Source organism: Strongylocentrotus purpuratus, unplaced genomic scaffold (assembly GCF_000002235.5).
Source record: "Strongylocentrotus purpuratus isolate Spur 01 unplaced genomic scaffold, Spur_5.0 spur5_scaffold_1, whole genome shotgun sequence".
Taxonomy (NCBI): Eukaryota; Metazoa; Echinodermata; class Echinoidea; order Camarodonta; family Strongylocentrotidae; genus Strongylocentrotus; species Strongylocentrotus purpuratus.
In genome coordinates, this window is record NW_022145594.1 from 1,909,760 (window position 1) to 1,936,032 (window position 26,273).

The 26,273-nt window shown below is 35.7% G+C and overlaps 2 protein-coding genes across 2 annotated transcripts in view; both read right to left on the reverse strand.

Annotated features, from left to right (window-relative positions):
• Positions 1 to 4,363, reverse strand: part of LOC105446252 (mucin-5AC-like) — a 39,061-nt gene extending 34,698 nt beyond the window's left edge. The window contains exons 1-3 of the mRNA XM_030977593.1: positions 4,301 to 4,363; positions 3,569 to 3,617; positions 470 to 742 (exon numbers count right to left, since the gene is read on the reverse strand). Coding sequence (XP_030833453.1) covers positions 470 to 742; positions 3,569 to 3,617; positions 4,301 to 4,363 — 385 coding nt within the window. The remainder of the gene's footprint in view (positions 1 to 469; positions 743 to 3,568; positions 3,618 to 4,300) is intronic.
• Positions 4,364 to 18,658: 14,295 nt separating this feature from the next.
• LOC100887982 overlaps positions 18,659 to 26,273 on the reverse strand; it is an 89,984-nt gene continuing 82,369 nt past the window's right edge. Inside the window, exons 40-44 of the mRNA XM_030977594.1 lie at positions 23,831 to 23,950; positions 23,145 to 23,270; positions 22,231 to 22,362; positions 20,751 to 21,110; positions 18,659 to 18,989 (exon numbers count right to left, since the gene is read on the reverse strand). Coding sequence (XP_030833454.1) covers positions 18,886 to 18,989; positions 20,751 to 21,110; positions 22,231 to 22,362; positions 23,145 to 23,270; positions 23,831 to 23,950 — 842 coding nt within the window. The 3' untranslated portion in view covers positions 18,659 to 18,885. The remainder of the gene's footprint in view (positions 18,990 to 20,750; positions 21,111 to 22,230; positions 22,363 to 23,144; positions 23,271 to 23,830; positions 23,951 to 26,273) is intronic.

Consider the following 26,273-nt stretch of genomic DNA (forward strand, 5'->3'; position numbering starts at 1 on the left):
AAAATTCATGTGTTTAATAAACATGGCTTATGATATCAATTGTTTATATTTCAATCTGAATTTGTGTTGTTGCTTAGAATAAACTTCCACCGCTTCCCCTCCTTGTAGAAAACTTTAACCCTCCTTTTGAAGGTTTCCTCCGCTGTTTTAAGATAAAATGCTCAAATGAAGACAACAAACAAACAAATGCAGAACGAAGAAGAAAAAAGTAGCGAATATATGTTTCTTTTATTTAATGAAGAAAAAGACGGAGAAGTAAGGAATGAAAAAAGAAGAAGCCATACTAATAACAGAAAGAGTAAGAAGAAGAAGAGGAATACGAAAAAATAATAAGAAGGAATAAAAACTAAACATAAAAGCTAAACGTAAAAGCTAAACATAAAAGCTAAACATAAAAGCTAAACATAAAAGCTAAACATAAAAGCTAAACATAAAAGCTAAACATAAAAGCTAAAAAACTCATACTCACATGAATATGTAACATTGAGATATTTGTAGGTGTTCGGGCATGGATCATAGCTAAAGCTGCACTGGAGTGCACACGTCTGTTGATCCTGACACTGGCTTCGGGCATAGGTGACTTCGTCACTTACACAGTTAGTGGTAAGGATACTCCGATGATCGCAGGCCACACTACCCGTGGCACTGCGGCCATACTGGGAGTCAATGATACTGATTGTACCAGGAGAACAATCTATATTACCCGAATCATTCTGACATAAGATCAGATCGATAGACGTGTCTGCTGAGAGATAGAAAAGAAGCAGCAAACTTTCTTTTGAACAAATTACCTATGGGTTGAGAACTATAAATTCGTTGAACAATTTAAACTACAGGTTGAAAAGAGATATTTTTAGCAATGCTATACATTAGAATACGGCACTCAATCGGACTCTTTAATTGCCTTAAATATAGGATTTCCAGGCCAAATTCGCGTGTTTGTCATTCGAATTCATTTACTTTGCATTAGTTAGCGCAGATCGGCTTTGCCATGCCAATTATCATTCAATTTTCCAGTTTTTGTATTTAATTTAGGATTTTGGTCGAAGGGTTTCATAGATCTGTCATTCAATTCAGAAACTGCTCAACTAGCATTCAAATTAAAATTCCCTTGTCGAAGCGTAATTTTTATCATTCAAATTAACACCTGTCATTCGTATTCGTAATATTTTTTATTTAAGTTAGGAATGTTAGGGGGAAGAATTGCAACAAACTTTTACAGTTTTTAAATAATGCAGTTAAAATGCATGATTTGCCATTGGGGTCTAAGCTGTCATTCCATTTATTTATTTTCAGGTCAATGCAGATTGGTGTAGTCAGACATAAAGTAAAGAAGGGGCGAAATCAAGGGATATGGCATTTCTGCACGGAAATGTTCATATATCCGGGAAAGGTGGGGGTACTCTCAATCGCCCCTTTTTACTACAGACTCAGAATTTTACAAAAGTAATTCACATCGTCTCTTATACTCGGCACACCCATCTGTTTTTCTTAGTTTCATAGTTTCATAGTTTACTTGCCTGCCAGCAGATCGATGGCTAAATACATGGCTAAATAATGAATCATGTTCAAATTGTTGACTCTAGTCCCCACCCCAGTCACAATATTTTACCCTTCTTCCATATTGAAATTATGATGAAATTATGATAAATTTATGATGAAACATAAGAAAAACAACTTCCTTACATAAACATTTAGATGCAAGTCGTTTTTTTCTTCTTAACAATCGAACTTAAGTGCTGATGAATATCAGATAAATCTAATAAGTAAAAGTGTATAAATGCAAGAAAATGAAATGTGATGAAATACACATGAAGAAACAATCTTGAAAGAAAAAGAATGAGCTATAAAAAGTGTGTAATAAACGAGAAATGTATATTGACCATCAATTTAAAGAGAAGGTTGAGTTCTGGGAAGAGGTGAAAAATAATTTGTGAGCATTACTCATTCTTATTATGCAAGTGTTGAAGAACATCAGTTAAGACATGTTCCCTGAAAAGCATAGCTCTTCAAATGCCTTCATATTCTAAATATGCATGTAACATCGTAAAAATCGGGGGGCCGGCTTTTTACGCCACGTGTTCGTGTAGTCCCATATACATCTTTCTGTGCAAGTGTGTAACTTTACCAAGACTAGGCCAAATTTCTTATCATTTTGATTACTCCAGAACCTTGCAATACACACAAATTCTTATATGCTAGATGATCAGCCTTTTCTGGTCGGTTCCACACCGTTTCTTTCACAATGCAATCCAATGACCAGAACTCAACTTCATCTTTAAGTGCACAAAGTGCTAATTTGAATGCTACAAATGAATTAGAATGCTAAAAGTACACCGTCGCGTTGTCAGAAAATCGTGTTGCGCCAAATCGAATGACCAAATAGCGAAAGAAGCACATTGTAGATTAATTTGAATGAAACATACGTAGATTCTAACGAACTAGAAAAGGGAATATAAACCCAAGATATATCTGACTGCCCTAAAACCGTCGAATTTGAACGCAAGACAAATTAATTTGAATGACAAACTCGCGAATTTGGCCGGGAAATCCTATATTCTTTCCCTGTTCGCTTTGGAGAAGAAGTTCTAGAAGGAAGACAGCATCCAAACGTCTATTATCATTGTTGTTATTATAATTCTTCTTCTACTTCGCCTGCTTCTTCTTCTTTTTCTTATCACTCTTATTATTATTATCAATATTATAAATATTTAGCATGGCCATGAGCTCAACAATTATAGGGAAACATGTGACTACAAAATCCAACATACCAATACCACAATACAGTGAATGACGAAATACGATACAGTATTTGGTAATGTCACAGACTTTCCATTAACAAGACATAACATTGCAGCTCAATGAACCCTTTTCAAAAGGCAAAACACGCTATGGATTAACAAAACAAAAAAGCTATTTAGGATTATCAATTCTTCTCTCTCTCTCTCTCTCTCTCTCTCTCTCTCTCGTTTTACTCGCTCGCAGAGACCTCAATGAAAACATTTATTTTATATCCAGGTAAAAATCAACAACGAAGATGATCAAAGAGGATTTCAGAAGAACATGTTTTCGATGAATAAATGATGGCATAACAATCTTGAATTTGATTTGTTTGTTTCTATACATACTTTGTTCTTCAAATTCAAATGTACATGAATATAAAATGCTACAATCTTTTTTTGACAGTACATAATTTGAACATATGAATTGAAACTGACATACTAAACAGAAATTATATATAGAAGGGATACAGCGTGAGCTGGTGGCTTGATTTGCTTGCAGTCGTTTTGTATCAGAGAAAATAATCAATTTGGTAGGTGCCCACCTATTTGAATAGTGCGCTCTCCTATTGATACCTGTTGAACTCTAAATTAAATGTTCTGTCTTCATAACGCTCCGCGGGATCCCAACATATATTGTGATAACAGAGGAAGACGTAGGAAAAGAACCGTCGACGGAAGGGAATGTGTTTTCATTTCGGTGTCATGAAATTGATTGGTTTTTGTTAACAATACCATTCGGCTCATCTAGCAACGATAACAGCCTGATCACACTTAAAATAACTTACCGCCATGGGTTGGGTATACAACACTCGCAGTCAGAAGCAACACAAGGACCTATAGAAAAAAAATACAATAATAATAAAACATTTAGTTTCGTTATTTTCAAGCTACTAACGTCGTTCGTCAAGACATTAATCAACTTCTCTTTTCCTACTGTCCAACCAGGTGTAATAATTGAGTACCTGGAAATCGCTGGGATAAGGGTAATTACAGGGCCTTAACAAAGAACAGCATTGAAGCTGATTAGGCTTCTTTGGGTAAGAAATATTATAAGCACCGTCTTTATCATCTGCCTTTAAATTCTTGGTAGACTATCATAATTTCACCATTGACTAAAATTTAGATAATCTAGGGTTAATGAATTCCATTTAATGATCAAGCTTTTACCAAATTAGGTAAGTTTATTGAGCGATATGATGATAATCATGGTATTGAAACTGGCAGGCGTTTAGTAAGGCATTGTTTTCTCAGTGATCAAAGTCCCTCAGATACGATAGAAAGCCGTATATCTTCTGGTTGTTTATGACCGAGCATTAATTTGAATTTATATTAGTAAGGTCGGGTAAGAACACAATAAGCGTCATCATCATCATCATCATCACTACCATCACCATCATCATCATCATCATCACCATCATCATCACCATCATCATCACTATTATCATCACCATCATCATCATCATCACCATCATCATCACCATCATCATCATCATCATCACCATCACCATCATCATTACCATCACCATCACTAGTATCACTGTCATCACCACCTTAACCATGATCATCATCACCATCACCATCATTATCATCATCATCATCACCAACACCATCACCATCATCATCACCATCATCATCATCATCATCATCACCATCACCATTATCATCACCCTAATCATCATCATCACCATCGCCATCACTAGTATCACTGTCATCACCACCTTAACCATGATCATCATCATCATCATCAGCATCACCATCATCATCACCATCATCACCACCATCATCATCATCATCACTATCACCATCACCATCATCATCACCATCACCATCACCATCATCATCATCATCATCACCATCATCATCACCATCATCACCACCATCATCATCACCATCACCATCATCATCACCATCACCATCATCACCATCATCATCACCACCTTAACCATGATCATCATCATCATCATCATCATCACCATCATCATCACCATCATCACCACCATCATCATCATCATCACCATCACCATCACCATCATCATCACCATCACCATTATCATCACCATCACCATCACCATCATCATCATCATCATCATCACCATCACCATCATCATCACCCTAATCATCATCATTATCATCATCACCATCATCATCATCATTATGATCCTTGTTATGACAATTATCACTATCACCACCAATATCATCATCACAACCACCACCATCACCAACAAAACAACTCCATCAGCGACACCAACACCACCACCATTACCACTACCTCATCCACCATTCCCACAACCACCACCACCACCACCACCACCACCACCACCTTTACCACCATCACCACCATTATTCCATTTCCGCCACAAACACCACCATCATTAGCACGTATAATTTATATATTTAATTCATTAGTATGAATCCTTTTTTGCATTTCATATCTTTAAACGCTAGGGTCTTCGTGAAGAGTTAAAATGAGAAAAAAAATATATTTAGCCTTAAACATAAACAATGCGATATTATTTGTTTGCAAGAAACGTTTTGGTGTCACGATCTAGAAAGCATAATTTGCAACAAATTGATGGGTACAGGTTTGTGCAATAATGGAACCAATCATTTGAAAGGTGTCTCAATTTTAATTAACAGAGACCCGAAAATTTATGTAATACGTACTTTTATTAAAAGTGACGGCAGAACTATGGCTACTAGTTTGAGCTTTCATGAATTGTGATATTTTCTTTTGAATGTTTATGCTCCTGCCAAAAAAGAATCGGGAAAAGAAGCTTTTTATAAAATAATATTTTGATTGTAGGAGGGGAATTGTTTTCAAAAAAGGAAATTGATACACATGGTATATCTTCAGGTAATCTTCCGAAGTATTATTTTAGGTAATTTAAAAACAGTGCAACTTGGTAGATATTTGGAAACATTTATATTTAGACAAGAGTCAATTCATATGGAAGCAGATCTCCCTTTCTCTCTCTATTTTCTAGGTTGGATTATTGGTTAATGTCAAAGAAGATATGCCATTTACTTCAATCTACGGACATCCGTCTGGCTTTAAAGTGCGACAATAATGCTCTTTCTTTAAAATTTAAATTTGAAATTTTAGAAAGGGGCAAAGATAAACAATAATATCTAAATGGATGCAGAGTATCATACTAGTGTAAGTAATTTGATTAAACAAGTTAAGTTAAAATACATACAATTGTCACCACAGGAAAAATAGGAGATATGTAAAGTTCGTTCGTTCGTGTCTCCTTAATAGATCGAGATAGTTATGTATGTAAAGTAAAGATAAAAGATATTACGATGTTATATATATACTGTAACCAAAAATATAATGTTAACAAAAATGATTTTAATAAACTTAAAAAGAAATATGATACCTTGAGTGAACAGCTAGATAAGAATTAAAAAAAATATTATTAGTAAGAAGTGTGAAGCACAGAAGAAAATAGATAAATATTATACACATAAATTAAGAGGGGCGTTTGTAAAATCGAGGTCAAAGTGGATTGAAAAGGGTGAAAAGCAAGCAAATATTGTTTACAGTTGAAAAACGTAATGGGCAGAAAAACGAAATAGAAAGCTTATATATGAATAGAAAATTATAAAGGATGGTGAAGAGGTTTTACAGGAAATTCAAAGGTATTTTGAAAAGAGTATGAAATGAAATTCACGAATGTTCATGTTGATAAATATTTCAATTGTTTAATTGTAAGTACTCTGACCGATGAAGAGGCATTGAAATGTGAAGGGTTATAAGTGAAAAGGAATTTGAAGTGATGGTCTTAGTGCGGAGTTTTACAATGTATTTTGGTTAGAAATTAAAGAGTTGGTTATTGCAAGTTTAAATACGGGGTATCAAAAACAAAATGTATCTTCTTCCCAAAGGCAGGGCATAATACATTGTTATTTAAGAAGAGGGATAGGAGATATCTAGACAATATGAGACATATTTGGTTATTATACAATTGCGGCAAGAGCAGTGTCTAAAAGACTTCAACGTGTTTTATCAAGTATTATTTCAACTGATCAATGAGGTTTCAAAAGGAAAAGATCCGCAGCAGAAAAAGATGTGATTGATTATTTAAAGACATCCAATAGTTCAGGGACTATATTCTTTTGGATAAAACAAAATGAATCGACAATTTATCCCATTTGTCCTAATTCATGTAACGGTAAATTCAATTTAAAGAATCTTTTATCACCTTGATAAAGATTTTTTAGACTGACGCTATTGGTCGTGTGATCAATAATTGATGGATAAAAAAAGTTTATTATTGAAAGAGTAGTTTGCCAGGGTAACCCATTATCGACATTACTTAGTATTGGAAATACTAGCAAGTAAAATACGACAAAATAAAACATTTGAAGGGATTAATATACTCAATGCTAATTTAGGTTTCGCTATTTTAACATTTCCCAATTCCCAACACGACACTATGTGTGAATTCTGATAATGGTCTACTTTATATAACCTATGCAGGTCCAGAAGAAAAATTGGAATTTGACAGAAGTTATGAAACTGAATATTGTGGATTTTTTTCTTCAATAATTACATAATATATACGTTTCAACCTGTTAAATATTTCGGAGTATGTTTAGGCGAAAATAAGAAATTGTTACAAGATTTAAACTGGAATGTAAAAATGTAAACAATTCGAAATGTATTAAATATGTGGAAAATACCTTTCATAGTAAAATAATTGATTTGAAAATGTTAGCTACGTCATAAATTTTGCATACGGAAACTGTTGTAACAGTACCAAAACGTGTTTTTCAGATATTGAATAGATTATTGTTTTGTTTCTCATGGAATTCCCAAAAAGATAAAATGAAACTTAATATAATTATACATGATATTGAAAATGGTGGATTGAATATTATTCATATTGCTAGTAAAATATCTTCATTTCGGTTGGCATGGACATTTCGATTCTTTAATGATGATGGCTATAATGGGACAGACATGTATATATACGAGTCAGATAAAATAGGGGATTTACTTTGTTTACAGTTCAATTGTAATATAAAATGTATGAATTCGATATGCACTAAACATGATTTTTCATAATTAAAGACAGCATTTCCGCAGTGTTGGTAAGATAGATTAAGTGATGTCATTGATTTTGAAGATGAATATGATATTTCCAATATTATAGAAATAGAAACAGGGGATAAAGTAAATGTTTTTGTTATGAAAGTGAAAGATTACTACCGTTTGTTAATACGGAAGAAGTGAGGAGAACCAATCTTCTTTTTTTGTTAAATTCCTTTCTATATTTAGATAACGTATTTATTTGGAAGGATGTATTCTCATTTAAAATAAAGCGAAACCTTAAAAATAAAGTTAAACAATTTAATTTAAAGATGATTCACAGGATTATTGCCTTAAAAAGTATATATAAATGGCAAATTGTGCATTATGATTTATGCAACTCTTGTGAAAAAGTCGATTCACGTTTAACTTTTCAAATTTTTTTGAAAAAAACAAAAAATTTGATATTGCATCTATTCCCAGTCTTACTACAAATACACACAAATTTTTTTTTTTGTTGAAACAAGAAATGTACTTATCTCAATATTATTTTAAATTTTTCGCAATATGCAATTTAATAAATGTTATGTTAAAAAGATCGGCGATAGTTCTGTTATTTACCCGCATGCTTTTTAAAAATAAATTTAAGTCGTTCCTAACATTTTTAGAATGTATAAATGTGGAAGAATTATTTTAATATCATTTTTTTACCAATGTTATTTTTCATTCAATCATTGAGTAATTAATGTAAATATGTTTCCATATTATGGAAATATAAAGTCTCGCTTGAGAAAAGAGAAAATAAAAAAATCAACATCACAACCACCACCACCATTACCACCCCTACTAAGAACACCATCACTACCCGTACAACCACCACTAACAACACCACCACCACCACCATCACCACCCCTAACAACAACATCATCACTACCCCTACTATCACCACTAATAATACCACCACCGCCATCACTACCCCTACCAACAACACCATCACTAGCCCTACTATCACCACTAATAACACCACCACCACCATCACCACCCCTAACAACAACACCATCACTACCCCTACTATCACCACTAATAACACCACCACCGCCATCACTACCCCTACCAACAACACCATCACTAGCCCTACTACCAACACTAACAACACCACCACTACCACCACCCCTACCAACAACACCATCAAAAGCCCTACTACCAGCACTTATAACAACAACACCACCACCACCACCACCACCACCACCACCACCACCACCACCACCATACCACCACTACCACCAGCACCGCAGTCCATCCGCATCGATTAAGTAAAGGGTAAACATCCCTCATACCTGAGAAGCTGCAAGATTCCTCGTGGTCTTCATGACTCCCTTGTTTCCCTCCCTTTCGTGCAGTTGTAAAGGAAATGTAACTAGAATATCTCTAAGCTGATGTCCTTCTTGATTATCCGATAAATGTCAGTTTACAACAGTAGACAGCTTAATGAATTTTGTCAGTTCCTCCAAACCAATTAGTTTAAGAATCATGACATTTAAAAGCAGATGATATTACAATCCATCACAGTTGCATCGAACCCCTATGAAGACAGAGCATGAATTGGTATATAACGCCGAACCACTCGTCGAAAGTTTGCAGAAGGCATTTAATGTTTACATTCAAATGTAAGTATCAGCGAATTTCGAATTATCAATCAAGATGCTAGTAAAATGTTACGATTTTGAGGAAAGGATAAAACTCTCTCTTCGGTGTGGCGTAGAAAGAAACCCTATCAGACTTGCTACTACGGTATCAATGATCATGCATCGTTCCGACCAACGAGAGAGGAGGCCTGGAAGACTATTCTCAGATCGGATAGCATCATCATTACCATGGTATGGTTGGCATGGCAACACACTGTAACCGCCAAGCGCATCGCGGTTCGGTGAATGATGCATATCATTAGGGGTCCTTTTGGCAAGGTGATGACGCCAGTACTTGATCAAAATTCTATTTTTTTTTTGCAAAGGAAAATGGGAACATGTCGAAGGAAAAGGGGCACGAGTCAAAAATATAAAGGGCACTCGTCAGGGGTGAAAAGGGGGAGGGGGCACTTTAACTAAGTAATAGGGGCACTTGTCAAAGTAAAAGGGGCACCTTTCCTATGTAAAAGGGGCACTTATTACAAAATAAAAGGGGCACTTTTCCTATGTAAAAAGGGGCACTTTTGGGGCATCTGAAAAAGTGTGGGGGGGGGCACTGTGCCCCCCTGCCCCCCGGGAGGGCCACCTCTGCCTACATTCCACGCACCATCAATGACTGGAACTCACTACCCTCTGACATCCGAAGGACCACGAACAACGACACCTTCAAACTCCAAGCAACCAACTTTTTCCGCAACCAAGACTCAAGCAATAAGAACTAAACAAGCACAGTGCGCACCCCTCATCCTCCTCGCTTGGTTCTTTACGGAACGTTGAGGAGTATCCCAGAAGAAGAAGTGATATGCGCAGAACGCGCAGAACGAACTATCGCTATTTAATATCATTAATTTGAAGCATATTTCAATACATTTCGAGGCCCATAACAAAACTTGTGAATTTTATTTGGGGGAGGGGGGGGGGGGGGGGGGGAGGGGGGGGGGGGGGTAAGAGGACACTTTTTTCCCTTTTTTTTTGGTCTCGAAGTTTGAAAATATGACATTTTGCTCCGTTGAGGGGGGGGGGGGGTAAGGTCAGCTTTTTTAGGCCAGTCATGGGAATATTTTTTTTTAAATAAAAAAAAAAAAAAATGCAAAGGGGGGGGGGGGGGGTTAACCCCTCAAATCCCCCCCCCCCCCCCCCCCCCCCCCCCCCCCCCCCCTGTGTACGCGCCTGAAGTCAGATCAAAAGAAGTTGAAGATTATACAGAACAAAATGGTGAGATTTATCATCTGTTCTGGTCCAAGAACTCATGTTGGCTACAGCGAACTTTCTAAGGCTGGTTTTCTTGAAGTCGACCAAAGATCAAAACAAGTCGTATTGCATCACGTGCATAAAATATATCATACTAGGTCGAATCATTATATTTGATCCAACTTCGATCTTGTTACTGACGTACATGATTATAATACAAGAAATAGCCGCTTCAACTTTAACTTTATACAGAAAGAGTAGGTAGTATTGGAAATTCGTTTTATTACAATGCCATAAAACATTGGAATTCCCTTCCCAATGGTGTAAAAGAAATAGGAAAGTATGATCATTTTAAGAGGAAATTAAAGGAATAACTAATACTTGACAGTCAGAGAAGAGAAGTGAATGACATGTTATATGATTGAAATTTTTATTCTTCTGTCGGTTCATACTTTTTCATGTTGTATATACTTATGTTTTCGTACATTCATCATTATTTTCCTCTTCTTCCTTCTCCTCTTTTTCTTCTTCTCCTTCTTCTTTTTCTTCTTGTACTTTATATCATTTCTATCATCAGTTTAATGTTGTTATTATTATTATTATCTTTAATAAGTAGTTCTTTTAATTTTCTTATCTGTCTGTACATATTACTATTTCAAGTTATTAATTTTATACAAGTCTGTAAGGGACCCCACTGGAAATAAGCTCTCGAACTTTCGTGTTATTATTGTATATTGTTGTATGTTGGAAGCTTGTGGAATAAAAATCAATCAATCAATCAATCAATTTTGATGAAATGATGAGGTAAGTAGCAATCAAAAAATAGAATTGATGCATTTGGCTCGAGATACCCCCCCCTCCGAAAAAAATAAATCGGCGGATAGTTTGATAGAGGATTTTATGTTGCTAAGTCATCGTTTTTTTTAAATGAAAAATCCTACCCCCTTTTCCCTCTCTCTCCATATCTCTCTCTTCATCTTTTTCTTCTCTTTTATCTAACTATCTCTTTTCTCTCTCTCTCTCTCTCTTTCTCTCTCCCTCTTTCTCTATCTCTCTCTCACTCACTCTCACTCTCTCCCCCCTCTCTCTTTCTCTCTATTTCTCTTTCCCATACCCCCTCTTCCTAGCTTTCGCCTTTTGTATCCGTTTCTATCTCATCTTTCTGATAATGTTTGCTACTATAAGTTACCTCTGTGAAAAACACAATACGGTTCAAAAGCCGATGATACCTTCCTCTCACGTGAAAAATGTCCACAAATTCATTTCCTAATTGCCTCGATGAAAAGGGTACAAGAGATCCTATCAATTATTAATGATTTAATCAACGTGCTCGAGGTGTCTGAGTGGGAGAAATAAACTAACGAAGAACAAAAATAAAACAGCAACATCAACAATAATATCAAAAAGTGTCGACCATGAGCATCGGCAAAATGATGCTCGAGTTCATTAATCGGTCTAGTGGGACCAACCAATTATTATTTAGAAAGTAGCCCTTTTCTGTTGCTAAGGCCTTTCATGTATTTGTTGTTAATATACAGGTTTAGAATTGATGTTACGCCGTATTACTAAGAGGTAAAAAATAAACCTGAATTCTTTTTAGTCTGTGCTGCATTCATAGAAGCATTCAATCAATTATTATTGCTATAATTGTCAGGACGTTACAAATTATACGGAGTGTGAGACACGCGGGGGGGGGGGGGGATGCAGCCCCTAGCGCTATACTCCCCCCCCCCCCTACCCCGCTTTGTACGCCTCTGGTCCAGACATTAAACTATTCCCTGCCACGCGCAAATATGAGGGCAATAACAAAACGATTTCAAGGGGACATTTATTCTGATTTACTCTCCCACACTGATATAAAAACAATAAACAAGCTAACATATTATTTTCATATTTTTCAGGGGTCATCCTTCTGGAATCATAGCATTATATCATATTCAAAGGGCATACTAGCTCACAGGCGGTACAATTCATGGGGGACTTTATTCAAAGGCAACTTGATCGTTATTATCTGTGACATATTATTTACTTCTTCTAGGCTCGTGAGTGGTCAAAACTGCATGCAATAGATTCGCTATTGACTGCTGGCCTGGGCAGTGTAGCGAAATATATGACCGGTTATGTTCTGCATTCAATTAAAAAGGAGGCGCAGAGTGGATAGCCCACTTCTGTTAGATTCGTAAATCTCCCCAAATATTCAAATACAATTTGAACTGCATATCATGTAAACTGATCCCATTGTCAAAATACACAAGCAGTATATTCGGTATATACAAACCAAACCAATATTTGCTGCTAAATGTTCGGGAAACGGTTACAACTCTAGCTCCTCGGTGTTTTCGAGACGGCACTATGCATCTCAACCCCATCTCCAGGCACAGTACATTTTCTACATCACCTTGGTATGTAGTTAAAACCGTGTCCCTCTAAGCATTGAATATATAAATACTATATTACAGAAAAAATATCTTTTTAGAAAAGAGGACGGGAGCGCTCCCGATCTTTGCATCCGTAAGTACACGTACCTTTCCCAATATTATTCATTATTCATCTCTTTTGTCCACGTCTCCTTGGTTAGTGAAAGAGACGCTGATCATGCGTGTCATTCAAAGATGGGCAAGGTCACTCAAGGTAATTGGATTACGTCCCGATAAATTAACCAGTGTATTGTGATAGAAATTGAGTAAAGATAATTTGACGGGTTGTAATTATATTCATCTTTTTTAATAATTATCTTTCCTTTCACTAGTTATGGGCCTGCCACTTAGGGACTCTCTATCTTCCCTATCTCTTATTTATATCTCTCTCTCGCTCTTTCTCTCTCTCTATCTCTCTCTCTCTCTCCTCTCTCTCTCCCTTTCCTCTCGTCCCCCTCTCTCACTTTCTTTTGTTTATTCATGTCTCTATCTCTCTCTTTTCTTTTGTTCTCTTTCTATATTTCATTCTCTCTCCTTCTCACTTTCTCTTTGTTTTCCTTTCCTTTCTCTCTTAATTTACCTCGCTCTCAACCTCTTCTGTCTGTAAGTTTTGATCTCTCTCTTCTGGCACTGCTATCACACTTGATATTCCTGTCAAGATCCATAAAGCTCCAAATAATTATATGTTCCCTCTTTCACATCCTTTCTCTCTTTCTCTTTCCGAGACTCTCTCTCTCTCTCTCTCTCTCTCTATCTCTCTCTACTTCTCAGTTCATTCTGTAAATCTCCTTTGTATTCTCTTTTTTCTTTATCCTTCTACCTTTCAGTCCCATTCTCTCATATCAGGGATACCAATTGCAATTAATCAGTTGGTTTCATCAATTGATAACAAAAAAGGAGACTCTCACGTATATTTTCAGAATACCATAAATCAGCTGTACAATATATGAAGCCTGAAAGAGACTGAAATTGAGAGCTATCAAGGCCTGAAAATGATAAATAATAATATTCGGTTCTTGTATAGCGCATATCATAAACATACATACATACACATGTAGAAGTGTCGTAGTCGAGTGGTTTAAGCACTTGAATTGAAATGCAAAGGTCATGGGTTCAATCCCAGGCACGGCAGTCCTTTGGCAAGGTACTAATCTACATTTACCACCCCATACCCAGGAGAGAAATGGGGACCTAGAAGGACGGTGAAAGCCTTTGTGCTAGTAGTTGCCTATGCCCTCACTGCTTACATCTGGCCCCTCTCCCTCTCTCGGTCTTGTCACCTACAAACCAATCCCCTTTCTTCCCCTCTCCTATGTTTTCTGTCTGGGTAATAATAGTAAAGCGCTTAGAATCAAGAAATGTTACTATCATTATTTCAGTTATTGTTATCTGTCGTATTATTGTATAAAACTATTTGACATGCATGTACCTCCTTTACTAGCAATAAACACAAAAAAGCTGCGTACTCATTTCATTGTATCCATACACCAAGATTTTATTTTCTTTTTACTTTGACATCAATATTTCATACAAAAATAAAAACAAAACATAAATCATATACCCAAGTAATGGTTTTCACAAAGTGAAATATAGTCTACATTGTTTGTACATTACCTGCTATCTTACTTTTACAGTGATTGATGACCTTACATGAAATATCATTACGATTTGGAAGATTATTATTGGTTGAAAACCAGAAAGGTGCAACTCTCTGTTCAAATAAACGATCTAACCTCCCTCTGGCTCTATGCATACAATACATAACATTTATAAGATATATATATATATATATATATATATATATATCACCAAAATGGTATAAGTATTTTGAAAGAGGTGTTTTGATTTGACAAACATATACAGCATAATATATACTTTTCTTAATATAATGTCTAAAAACGTAAGTACATGCATACAAATATGAACAATCCCCATAGGAAAGAAATGAGCCTGCCGCATACTCCTGCGGCAGACTTGCCGCAGATCTGCAGCAGACCTGCCGCAGACAGTCATCTTTTTCACATGCTAATTAGTTTTGCCGCAGACTTGCCGCAGACTTGCCGCATACTCTTTCAGTATGATGAAGAGTCTGCGGCAGGTCTGCCGCAGACTTGCTGCAGACTTGCCGCATACTCTTTCAGTATGATGAAGAGACTGCGGCAGGTCTGCCGCAGACTTGCTGCAGACCTGCCGCATACTCTTTCAGTATGATGAAGAGTCTGCGGCAGGTCTGCCGCAGACTTGCTGCAGACCTGCCGCAGATTCTTCGTCATGAATATTCATATCTCATATAGACCTGCTGCAGACCTGCCGCATACTCTTTCATATCCAGTACGTGGCAATAAAGTATGCATGTAGAAGAACCAGTGATAAACTGATTGATACTTCATAATCGATATTGGCAATATCGATATTACCAATTAGGTAATACCAATATATATCTATATTACCAATTAGGTATATTCTATTCTCAATTGTATTAACTTCATCACATTAATCATTTGAAGTGTATTCAAGAGTAACATTTAAAGTGACACAGGCTCGTACACATATATATACTAAATATGTATATTGTTTCTTGGTTAGTAATCATAGTTTCTTGGTTAGCAATCAATATATCTATTGCTTAAACGTGAATGTAATTGTAACATGATCAGACACAATAATCTATTGGTTAATAATGGCAAAAGGAAAATAGAAATCACAAAAATGATGTGCATTGTCTTAATTTGCTTAACAAATCATGATAAATGTATTTTTCTGTCACACGTGTAAAGTAATAATGAATATGCATGAGATGATTGGTTTCAATTGGCCCTGTTAGACTTTAATGGGATTTCCTGTGGCAGACCTGCCGCAGACTGTTCCTGTGGCGTACTGGTATGCGGCAAGTCTGGAGCAAAGTTTCGTCCTGCCGCAGATCTGCCGCAGACTGTTCCTGTGGCATACTAGTATGCGGCAAGTCTGGAGCAAAGTGTATTCAAGAGTAACATTTAAAGTGACACAGGCTCGTACACATATATATACTAAATATGTATATTGTTTCTTGGTTAGTAATCATAGTTTCTTGGTTAGCAATCAATATATCTATTGCTTAAACGTGAATGTAATTGTAACATGATCAGACACAATAATCTATTGGTTAATAATGGCAAAAGGAAAATAGAAATCACAAAAATGATGTGCATTGTCTTAATTTGCTTAACAAATCATGATAAATGTATTTTTCTGTCACACGTGTAAAGTAATAATGAATATGCATGAGATGATTGGTTTCAATTGGCCCTGTTAGACTTTAATGGGATTTCCTGTGGCAGACCTGCCGCAGACTGTTCCTGTGGCGTACTGGTATGCGGCAAGTCTGGAGCAAAGTTTCGTCCTGCCGCAGATCTGCCGCAGACTGTTCCTGTGGCATACTAGTATGCGGCAAGTCTGGAGCAAAGTTTCATCCTGCCGCAGATCTGCCGCAGACTGTTCCTGTGGCATACTAGTATGCGGCAAGTCTGCAGCAAAATTTCATCCTGCCGCAGATCTGCCGCAGACTGTTCCTGTGGCATACTAGTATGCAGCAAGTCTGGAGCAAAGTTTCATCCTGCCGCAGATCTGCTGCAGACTGTTCCTGTGGCATACTAGTATGCGGCAAGTCTGCAGCAAAATTTCATCCTGCCGCAGATCTGCCGCAGACTGTTCCTGTGGCATACTAGTATGCGGCAAGTCTGGAGCAAAGTTTTATCCTGCCGCAGATCTGCCGCAGACTGTTCCTGTGGCATACTAGTATGCGGCAAGTCTGCAGCAAAATTTCTTTCTGCCGCATACTTCGGCATACTCTTTGCCGCAGACTAAATGTCTGCGGCAGGTCTGCGGCAGGTCTGCGGCATACTTTTCACTTTCCTATGGGTCATGTCGAAAGTCAAAACCATTTGATACCCAACAACATAAATGAATTCTACAAATGATATTTTAATACACCTGCATACTAATGATAAAACATAAAAGGTGGTGTTACAAACTAAGGATAGATTCATTAAAAGGTATGACAAAATAACATCAACCATTTGATACCCATACACATAAATGAATGTTGTTAAACTCTTACAATACAAATACAAGTACATTTAGGATGACTTTTATAAACCATCTCCTCTTACAAATTTAATACAAATTTTATATGACAAAATGATGTGCTTCCTATCAGCTAGGTGTATTCTTATCATTATTGCAGAAAAATCCATGAATAAATTGTATTTCAAAGCCGAGAAGAAACATGATATCTTTGATTAAGGATTAAAGAAAACATGATAAAATATAACGATAAAAAGTAGCCTAAAAGCTCCATTGCAGCGCAGCTGAATATACTTTCCATTAAAGCGCAGCGGAATATATTTGTATAAAAGCTGCACTATATGAATTTATTATTATCATTATTAGATCATATCTCTCGTTAATCGAGAACACATCAAATTATTTCAAGGACTCCTTGCAAACAAAACTAAACTAAAAACAAATAGTAACAACGAACCTCCCCCGACGGCATTTTCAAAGACCACTAAATAAGTCTTCATCTTCTGCAAGCCAGTTCCTATACCAACAAGTCATATCTTCATCTATTGAGCATGCTCATACGATCAGCAATATTTTACTGCTATCATCAGCTAGTTCATAATTCCAACATTTAGTACCTTCTTTAACATTTCGAGTACTTTCTTGATTTACACCTTATCTTAAAGGTAATACAAAATTTTGATAATATTTCAACAGGAGTGGATTATGAAATTTAAAATTGGCATTACCATTGTAAAACCTAGTGTTAGAATAAGCAACTTTAAAAAAATTGGGATAAAAAACACTGAGGATTTCAAGAAATTTAAATATCAAATTCATTGGTGCTCCTGATAAAATTCAAATAGTGACTACAGCTATACAATGGTAGCTGCGACCATGAAAATCTCTGAATATTTTTATTTTTCAAACAGGAATAGAAAATTGGCCGGTTTTATTCAAGAAAAATTGTTTTGAAGCTAAAGTAATATCAATCTTGAGAGGGAGCTATACAACAAAGAGAGTAATTATTCACAATTTCATCACTTTAGACTTGATTTCAACCACGACAACGATCATTAAATGTTGTAGGATTGCTTATGCTTCCAATATCATTTGAACCAAATTCATGACCCCATACCAAAACTTTGTATCACCTTTAACTCAGTACATGTCTTAATTCAATACTCTTCATTCTTAACTCATACAGTTTAGCAGTAGCGTACACAGGATTTTTTCAAGGGGGGGGGGGGGGGGGGGGGGAGGAGGGGAGGTAAGAGGACACCTTTTTTTTATTGGGGGGGGGGGGGGGGTCTCAAAATTTGAAAATTTGACATTTTGTTCTGTTGGGGGGGGGGTAAGGTCACCTTTTTTACGTCAGCCATTGGAATAATTTTTTTTTTTTTTTTTAAATAAAAAAAAACAACACAAAGGGGGGTGTTTTGCTCAAAAATACACACATACACACAACTGAAGGGGGGCGCTAACCCCCATCCCCCCCCCTGCGTACGCGCCTGCAGTTTAGTACCCTGTAATATCCACACTTTTTCTACAAGAAAATATAATGTACACATTTTATTAGCCTATGGTGAAACTGCCAATAAAGTAATCAATATTTTATTTTTGACATTTAGTGTCTACTCTTTGTTAAAACACCGGAATACTAAAGTACTTTCTTTCATATCTAAAATTTAAAAAAATGAAGCAAAACCTACGGTAAATTAAGGAGCTGGAATTTATGGGCATTCGTATTCAGTCGATTGAGAGCAACTGAGACTTAGGTCGCAGGTCTCAGAACCTGAATCGCAAGCCACACAGACTGAAGAATCCCCAGTGCATTCTGAAGAAAAAAGATAAAAAGAATATAAATAGAATTGACATCTTCTTCTAGGCTTGGGACCAAACAGCATAGTCTGATGTCAACAAGGACGCCTGGACGCCTGAATCAACAAGCTAACATAAGCTTCCTACAGGTACTCTCTTTTCCTTCTACTCATTTTCACAGTTTGTTTAAATTAATTTAACATAATGCTCATGATTTGTATATCGTAAACGGTTTGTACTTCATCACATGTATATATTTGTTCGCTTTTTAACGGAAATAAAGTCTTTTGAATTGAAAAAAAAAAAAAAAATGTACTACTGACACTTCAGAATATAATTTAAAAAACAAACAAACAAATAATGCAATATTCTAATCTTCATGGGATATAAGAACTGTTTGTTCATAGACTGAAAAAACCCTGTTATCCACTGCTTTCCAAACTTAATACAATTGTGCAACATTAATCCATTGACTACAGCATTGCCAATATCCCATAGGCTGAACACATGAGACCACTGGTTCCGGTAGGCAAAGGGCTTAGGAAGGTTGCATTCACTCAGGTTTAACCATTTAAGCAAATATGTGATCAGGGGGTGTTTAAAAAAAGCCTCTTTTCAATGACAAATTACAAAAATCAGCGACAAATCTGCTGATAACCAATCAGAAGCAAGGATTTCACTAGCTTATCATACTGCATTGTCAAATCCCATAGGCTGAATACCTGATACCACTGGATCCGGTAGGAAAAGGGCTTAGGAAGGTTGCATTCACTCAGGTTTAACCATTTAAGCAAATATGTGATCAGGGGGTGTTTAAAAAAAGCCTCTTTTCAATGACAAATGACAAAAATCAGTGACAAATCTGCTGATAACCAATCAGAAGCAAGGATTTCACTAGCTTATCATACTGCATTGTCAAATCCCATAGGCTGAATACCTGATACCACTGGATCTGGTAGGAAAAGGGCTTAGGAAGGTTGCATTCACTCAGGTTTAACCATTTAAGCAAATATGTGATCAGGGGGTGTTTGAAAAAAGCCTCTTTTCAATGACAAATGACAAAAATCAGTGACAAATCTGCTGATAACCAATCAGAAGCAAGGATTTCGCTAGCTTATCATACTGCATTGTCAAATCCCATAGGCTGAATACCTGATACCACTGGATCCGGTAGGAAAAGGGCTTAGGAAGGTTGCATTCACTCAGGTTTAACCATTTAAGCAAATATGTGATCAGGGGGTGTTTAAAAAAAAGCCTCTTTTCAATGACAAATGACAAAAATCAGTGACAAATCTGCTGATCACCAATCAGAATCAAGGATTTTACTAGCTTATCATAACAAAAACTGTCATTTGTCTGCACTGATGGCAAGTTTTGTGAAACACCCCCAGGCACCAAAACACAATCAGAAATTCGCCAGAAATGATGTCTTAGTTTAGGTGTGATTCTAAAAGATGAGACATATAGAAAAGGAAAGGATACAACAATTCGTTTGAAATATATTGAGGGTTCAGTGACACAAAGACGTAACTCTATATTTTGCCAAAATGAGTATTTGATATCAAAAGGTTCAAAAGAGTGTGGGCTTCCCAGGAAACACAAAGACTGAACTCCATCCAACACCCCATTGAAGTCAATGGCTGGTGAAACATAGACTTAACTCCTATGACTTAGGCCCATGTGCTCAGTGACACAACCACTTTTTCTCAAAATGGCCAAAATGAATTTACGTCTTTGTGTCACTGACCCCACGATACAAGAAAGAAAATGTTCTTACCAGGAGCTGGGACTGCTCTGACTGAGAAACTGAGCGTGACAGGAGCCGACTCTGTCAGTGGAACATCCACTGACACAAAGGCTTCATGGCTCAGTACAAAGAAGTCATGCCTTGTGAACATGGTGGTAGAGCCCAAGCGAGAGTAGCTGGCAGTGCTTGAGCCGAGGAAGTCTGTTCCTTCGCCAAAGACCGCTTTAGAATCATCGGGAAGGTTGTAGGAGGAAGATACGTCAAAGAACAGGACGTAGGAGCTGTTAAGGGCAAAGAAATGCCACAGAGCTGCTTTGATATTGTCCCCCACCGGCTGAAGCTCTATCGTATTAACGTCATACGATTCACCAGCGACCACCCATACCTCAGCTGAGCAAAAATATAAAGTTACAAGACGGATTAATCTTTTGTATGATTATCATTAATTTATCATCAATTTGGTAACATGTACACCAAGATAAAACAATAATTCAAATATTCATAGGAAAGAGAGAAATAATTTATTGAAAACATTAATAACCATGACCCGCAGGTCTTCCTCCCTGACCAAGCTAACAAAACCAGGGTAGAAAAAATTGATTTATAAATATATGTACAAATGAAATAAGACCATGAAACATAATTCCATAACATAAAACTAAAATTGAGAAATATGAAAGTAAAGATATGCCAAGCAGTAATGAAAGCTGGTATTTCTGGGGCCGGTTTCTATGGAATACTTGTACAGTGTTCTATCAATGTGTTATCGAATGGAATCTAGAGAAATCCAAAATATTTGGTATAGCGTCTTTTGATTGCAGTTAAAAATTGCTTCACTTTTATTTTTTCTGTGTTTAAAAAAAATAAAAAAATTCTTGTCATCCCTGTATAAGGATGCTTAACTAATGATTACAACTCAAAACACATGAACCAAAGTGCATATAAACATCAGACAATCCATGCTTTATTCTTATATGCTCTATTATGATACAAAAATAATTATATGATCACGTCAAATGAAAGGATATAACAATATTGCCCCAAATTACATGAGTATTTTTATTTCATTAATACAACAACAAAAAATGGAAAAAGACGCCCAATTGTCACTTGGGTGGAGAAAAGCAAGGTAGTAAAATAAGAACTATGATTCACAAATATCGAACAACGTGCCTTTGGCAGTCCCGGCCGGACAAATCTTTTTTTAAATGAAAGGAGCATAAAGGCTACAAAAAACAAGTTGTATACAGAAACTAATTTTGAACAAAATTGCCAGCCATTATTGAGGGCACATGATAAACCGCCCAATTATAGATTTTTCAAAAGATTTTCAAAACAACATTTAGGCTATATCATGACCCTAATTCTCTATCAATTTTTTGTTCAAATCGATACTCAAACACTAGTGAGGAATTTTGCTAAACGATGTGTTTTATGACGTTCAGAACAGGAAAAATCGAATAGCTATACGAGAATCGTATAAATGTTTGGAAAAGTGAAAGAAGCTTACTTGAGATGTCATCATAGCCACAGCTCATCTCATCTTCAGCAAAGGTGCATTCTGGGGCCAGGTTGCAAACAGACTCAGACCCGATGCATTCACCGCCTCGATTACAATGGAATTCATTCAATTCACAACTAGCTACAAACAAGAAGAAACATTGATTGTAAGAAAACATCAATTATATAGTAACATTCATCATAGGAGAATATATCTGATATGATAATAATAATAAAACAGTGCTTATACAGGAAAACACCAATTATGAAAAAAATACCCATTGCTAAAAAACAAAACCTGTTATAGAAAAACGCACTTCATTAGTATACATATGACATATGATTATAAGGACACTCTCATTACAGGTACCCATTATAAGGACACTCTCACTACAGGTACCCATGTATGTTTTTATTTCAGAGCTACGAAGTTCTGATGAAATTTCCTCTCTCTGTAAAAATATACACCTTCATAAACCATATCCAAACGTTTGTTACACACATACTACCCATTTTGATTGAAAAACTGTGATTTGGGATCTATCAATGTGTTGCCAGTTTAAGAATTTGAAAGTTTGTCTATACAAAAACAAAAAATGGTATCAAATGTAATATGGGCATTTAACAGTTAACAGATAAGTATTGCAACCTTCAACATAAGAGTGCACATTGCAGCCTTGAAAATAAGAGAGTTCCAAAACTAACAATAAAGCAAGCTTTTAAAAAGGAGTGAAGCAACATTCAATCTAAGCATGTTGCCATCTTTAAATATGGAGTGTTGCAACATCAAAACAAGAGAGTTGCAACATTCAGAATAAGTGGGCTATGACCTTCTACATAGTAGTGTTGCCACATTGAGCAAATGAGTGATGCAACATTCAATTTACATAATAGTACTGTGATATTAAAGAACTTTAATCTTACTTGGGCAGTTTAATTCATCCTCTCCGTTAGAGCAGTCATAGTCACCATCGCAAACCCATTGTGGATCCAAAATGCATTCAAAGTCAGACTCACATTCAAAGCAGGAGTAGTTTCCTGGTGGGGTTGCTGGAATAAAGTTTTAAAAAAAGATCACATATAATACAGTTTAGTTAATGCCAGTTTAACTAAAAGTCACCAGTGCATGCTTGAAAGAAATAAGAGTACATACATGTCGCAATAAATTACAATTGTTTTGGTAGTTGATATACAAAAAACCTGATTTTTTAAATTTTGCTGCATTTTACGTTGCAAACTAAGAAAATAGGAGTGTTGCAACACTCAACGCAAGAATGTTGTCATCTTCAACAGAAATGTTGCACCATTTAACAGATGAGTATTGCAATCTTCAACCGAAGAGTGCATGTTGCAGCCTTGAAAATAAAAGAGTTCCAACATTAAAAATTAAGCAAGCTAAAATCTTTTAGAAAGGAGTGAAGCAACATTCAACCTAACATTGCTGCCATCTTCCACAAGAAAGTTGTGGGCCGCATATCGATATCCCCTTGAAACAATCAAACATTTTGTACATTGTAAGCCATAGGCCATCAACTGCTGCAGTGCCAGGGCTTGACTCAACGACTTTTGCATCTAAAGTCAATTGCTTAAACCACTCGACTACATCTTACCTTCACACCCGTACTCATCTTCCCCGCTATTCAGACATTGGATTTCTCCATCGCATGTATCATCCAACCAGTCATAGCAGTGAGGGGAGCCATTACAAGCCACCTCAGGGTCCACGCATTCTGCAAAAGGAAAGAAGGCGTTCTTTGAATTTTGAATATTTTCATGATGAGAAGAGCATATTTAAGTTTTAATGTAACACGATGTGGGTTAGTTAATGAACAATTTTAAGTTAATGAACAATTTTGACACTGGGGAAGAGACAAATTAATGAACAAATACTATACAATCACTTTCACTGATGCATTTCCATATGCATTCAATTTCATATTTTCTGTTTTGTTTTTGCCCGATATATTATATATATATATATATATATATATACACATATATTAATTTGGACTACTCAATAGACCTGTTAAATTTTGTAGTTTACGTAGTTTTTTTATGAATATTTTGTTCCCGTATTTTGCATGTCTATGAATTTGTGTTCTGTCTTTCCATTCTTTTCTGTCAACAATGATGAATACCTTAAATGTGTTGCACAAGTATTACAAAATACGTATAACTTACAATTATTTAAATGACATGAGTGAAGATGTAAGATTAAACGATTCTATTCCAATTCTTGATTCTGACTTTGATCAACAATATGTAAATGATTGCAAATATTATTTGGAAGATGAATTCAAAGAGTCTATAGATCCAAATTTAGTGCTATACCTTTTAACTCGAGGAGTATGGCCAAAAATTTCGATCAAATTTCTGCCTACCTTAGCAGCCTTTCTTTAAATTTTACAGCTATTGGGATAACAGAGACGTGGCTGAATTCAGAAAACGAAAATTGTTACATGTTGGATGGATATAACTTTATTAATAATAACAGAAAAGTTGGTAGAGGAGGAGGCGTTGGAATATTTTTAGATGAAAAGTTGTGTTATCGATTACGGGATGACTTGAATCCCACGTGTTCTTCATGTGAAACTGTATTTGTTGAAATTAATATACCTTGATTAAAAAGTATAGTAATTGGTGTAATCTACAGACCCCCGAAGTCCAATTTATATCTATATATGACATATTTTGATAAACTATTGCAAGAACTTTCCAAAGATAATAAACAAATGTATCTCCTTGGAGACTATAATATTGAGTTATTGAAAATTACTTCAAATAGTATTATTACTCTAATGAACATAATTGCGTCACACGGCTTCTACATTCAAATTAACATTCCAACCTGTGTAACCAACTCATCCCTTTCTATTATTGATAACATATTAACGAATGACAATGATATTACTCAAGGTATTTTTTATTCCTCAATTACTGATCACATGCCAATTTTCTGCTATAAGAGAGGTGTTTATAAAAATGTTTCAGATCAGTCCTATACTTACAGGAAAATCAATGATTTAACGATTAATAATTTTTTTGTTGAATTAAGTAATATTGATTGGGGTGACGTACTAAGGTGTATGGATGCTGATAAAGCTTATACTTTATTTATGAATATATTCCTTAAATTGTATGATAAACATTTTCCTCTTACATCAACAAAAAAGAGAAGAAAAAATAGGAAACCGTGGGTTACCAATAAAATATTGAAATTGATTAAGAAAAAAAATAAATGTTTCAAAAATTTTTGTCAAACAAGACGTACAAGTGATGAGAGAAAATTTAAAAAATTAGAAATAAAGTTATTAATGCCCTTTGTAGAGCTCGTCAGGAATATTATAAGAACTTGTTACAATTGAATCGAAATAGTATTAAAAAGACCTGGAAAACAATTAATGAATTATTGGACAAAAATAAAAGTCAAATTCAAAAAACATTTCAATGTAACAGAAAATTATTTACTGAGCCTATTGAAATAACAAATCAGTTCAATAATTATTTTATTAACATTGGAAAATTTGTTAGTGACGCGGTACCACAATCTATTCATTCTTCTCATTTTTATTGTCGAACAAATGTTGTTGAATCCATTTTTTTATCACCTGTACATACGAGTGAATTAATTAATGTCAGTAAATACCTTAGAAGTAATGCAAGTTGTGGAATCGATAATGTAAGCTGTAAAGTTGTTAAGCGGGTTATCCATGCCATTGTATTGCTGTTAGTTCATGTATTTAATCTTTCCATTGTATCTGCCAAAGTAACCTTAAAACTCAAAGAATCTAAAGTAATCCCTGTTTTTAAGAAAGACGATCCCGGCAAATTTGTAAGCTATAGACCCATATCCCTCTTACCATGTTTTTCTAAATTACTTGAACGACTAATCTATAATCGGTTATATAAATTTTTTAATATCAAAGATATTTTAAGTGACACTCAATATGGATTTAGACCCAGCTATTCCTGTGAACATGTTCTTTTAAAAGTCCAACAAAAAATATTAGATTCATTTCAAGCTAACAAACATATAATAGGGATTTTCTTAGA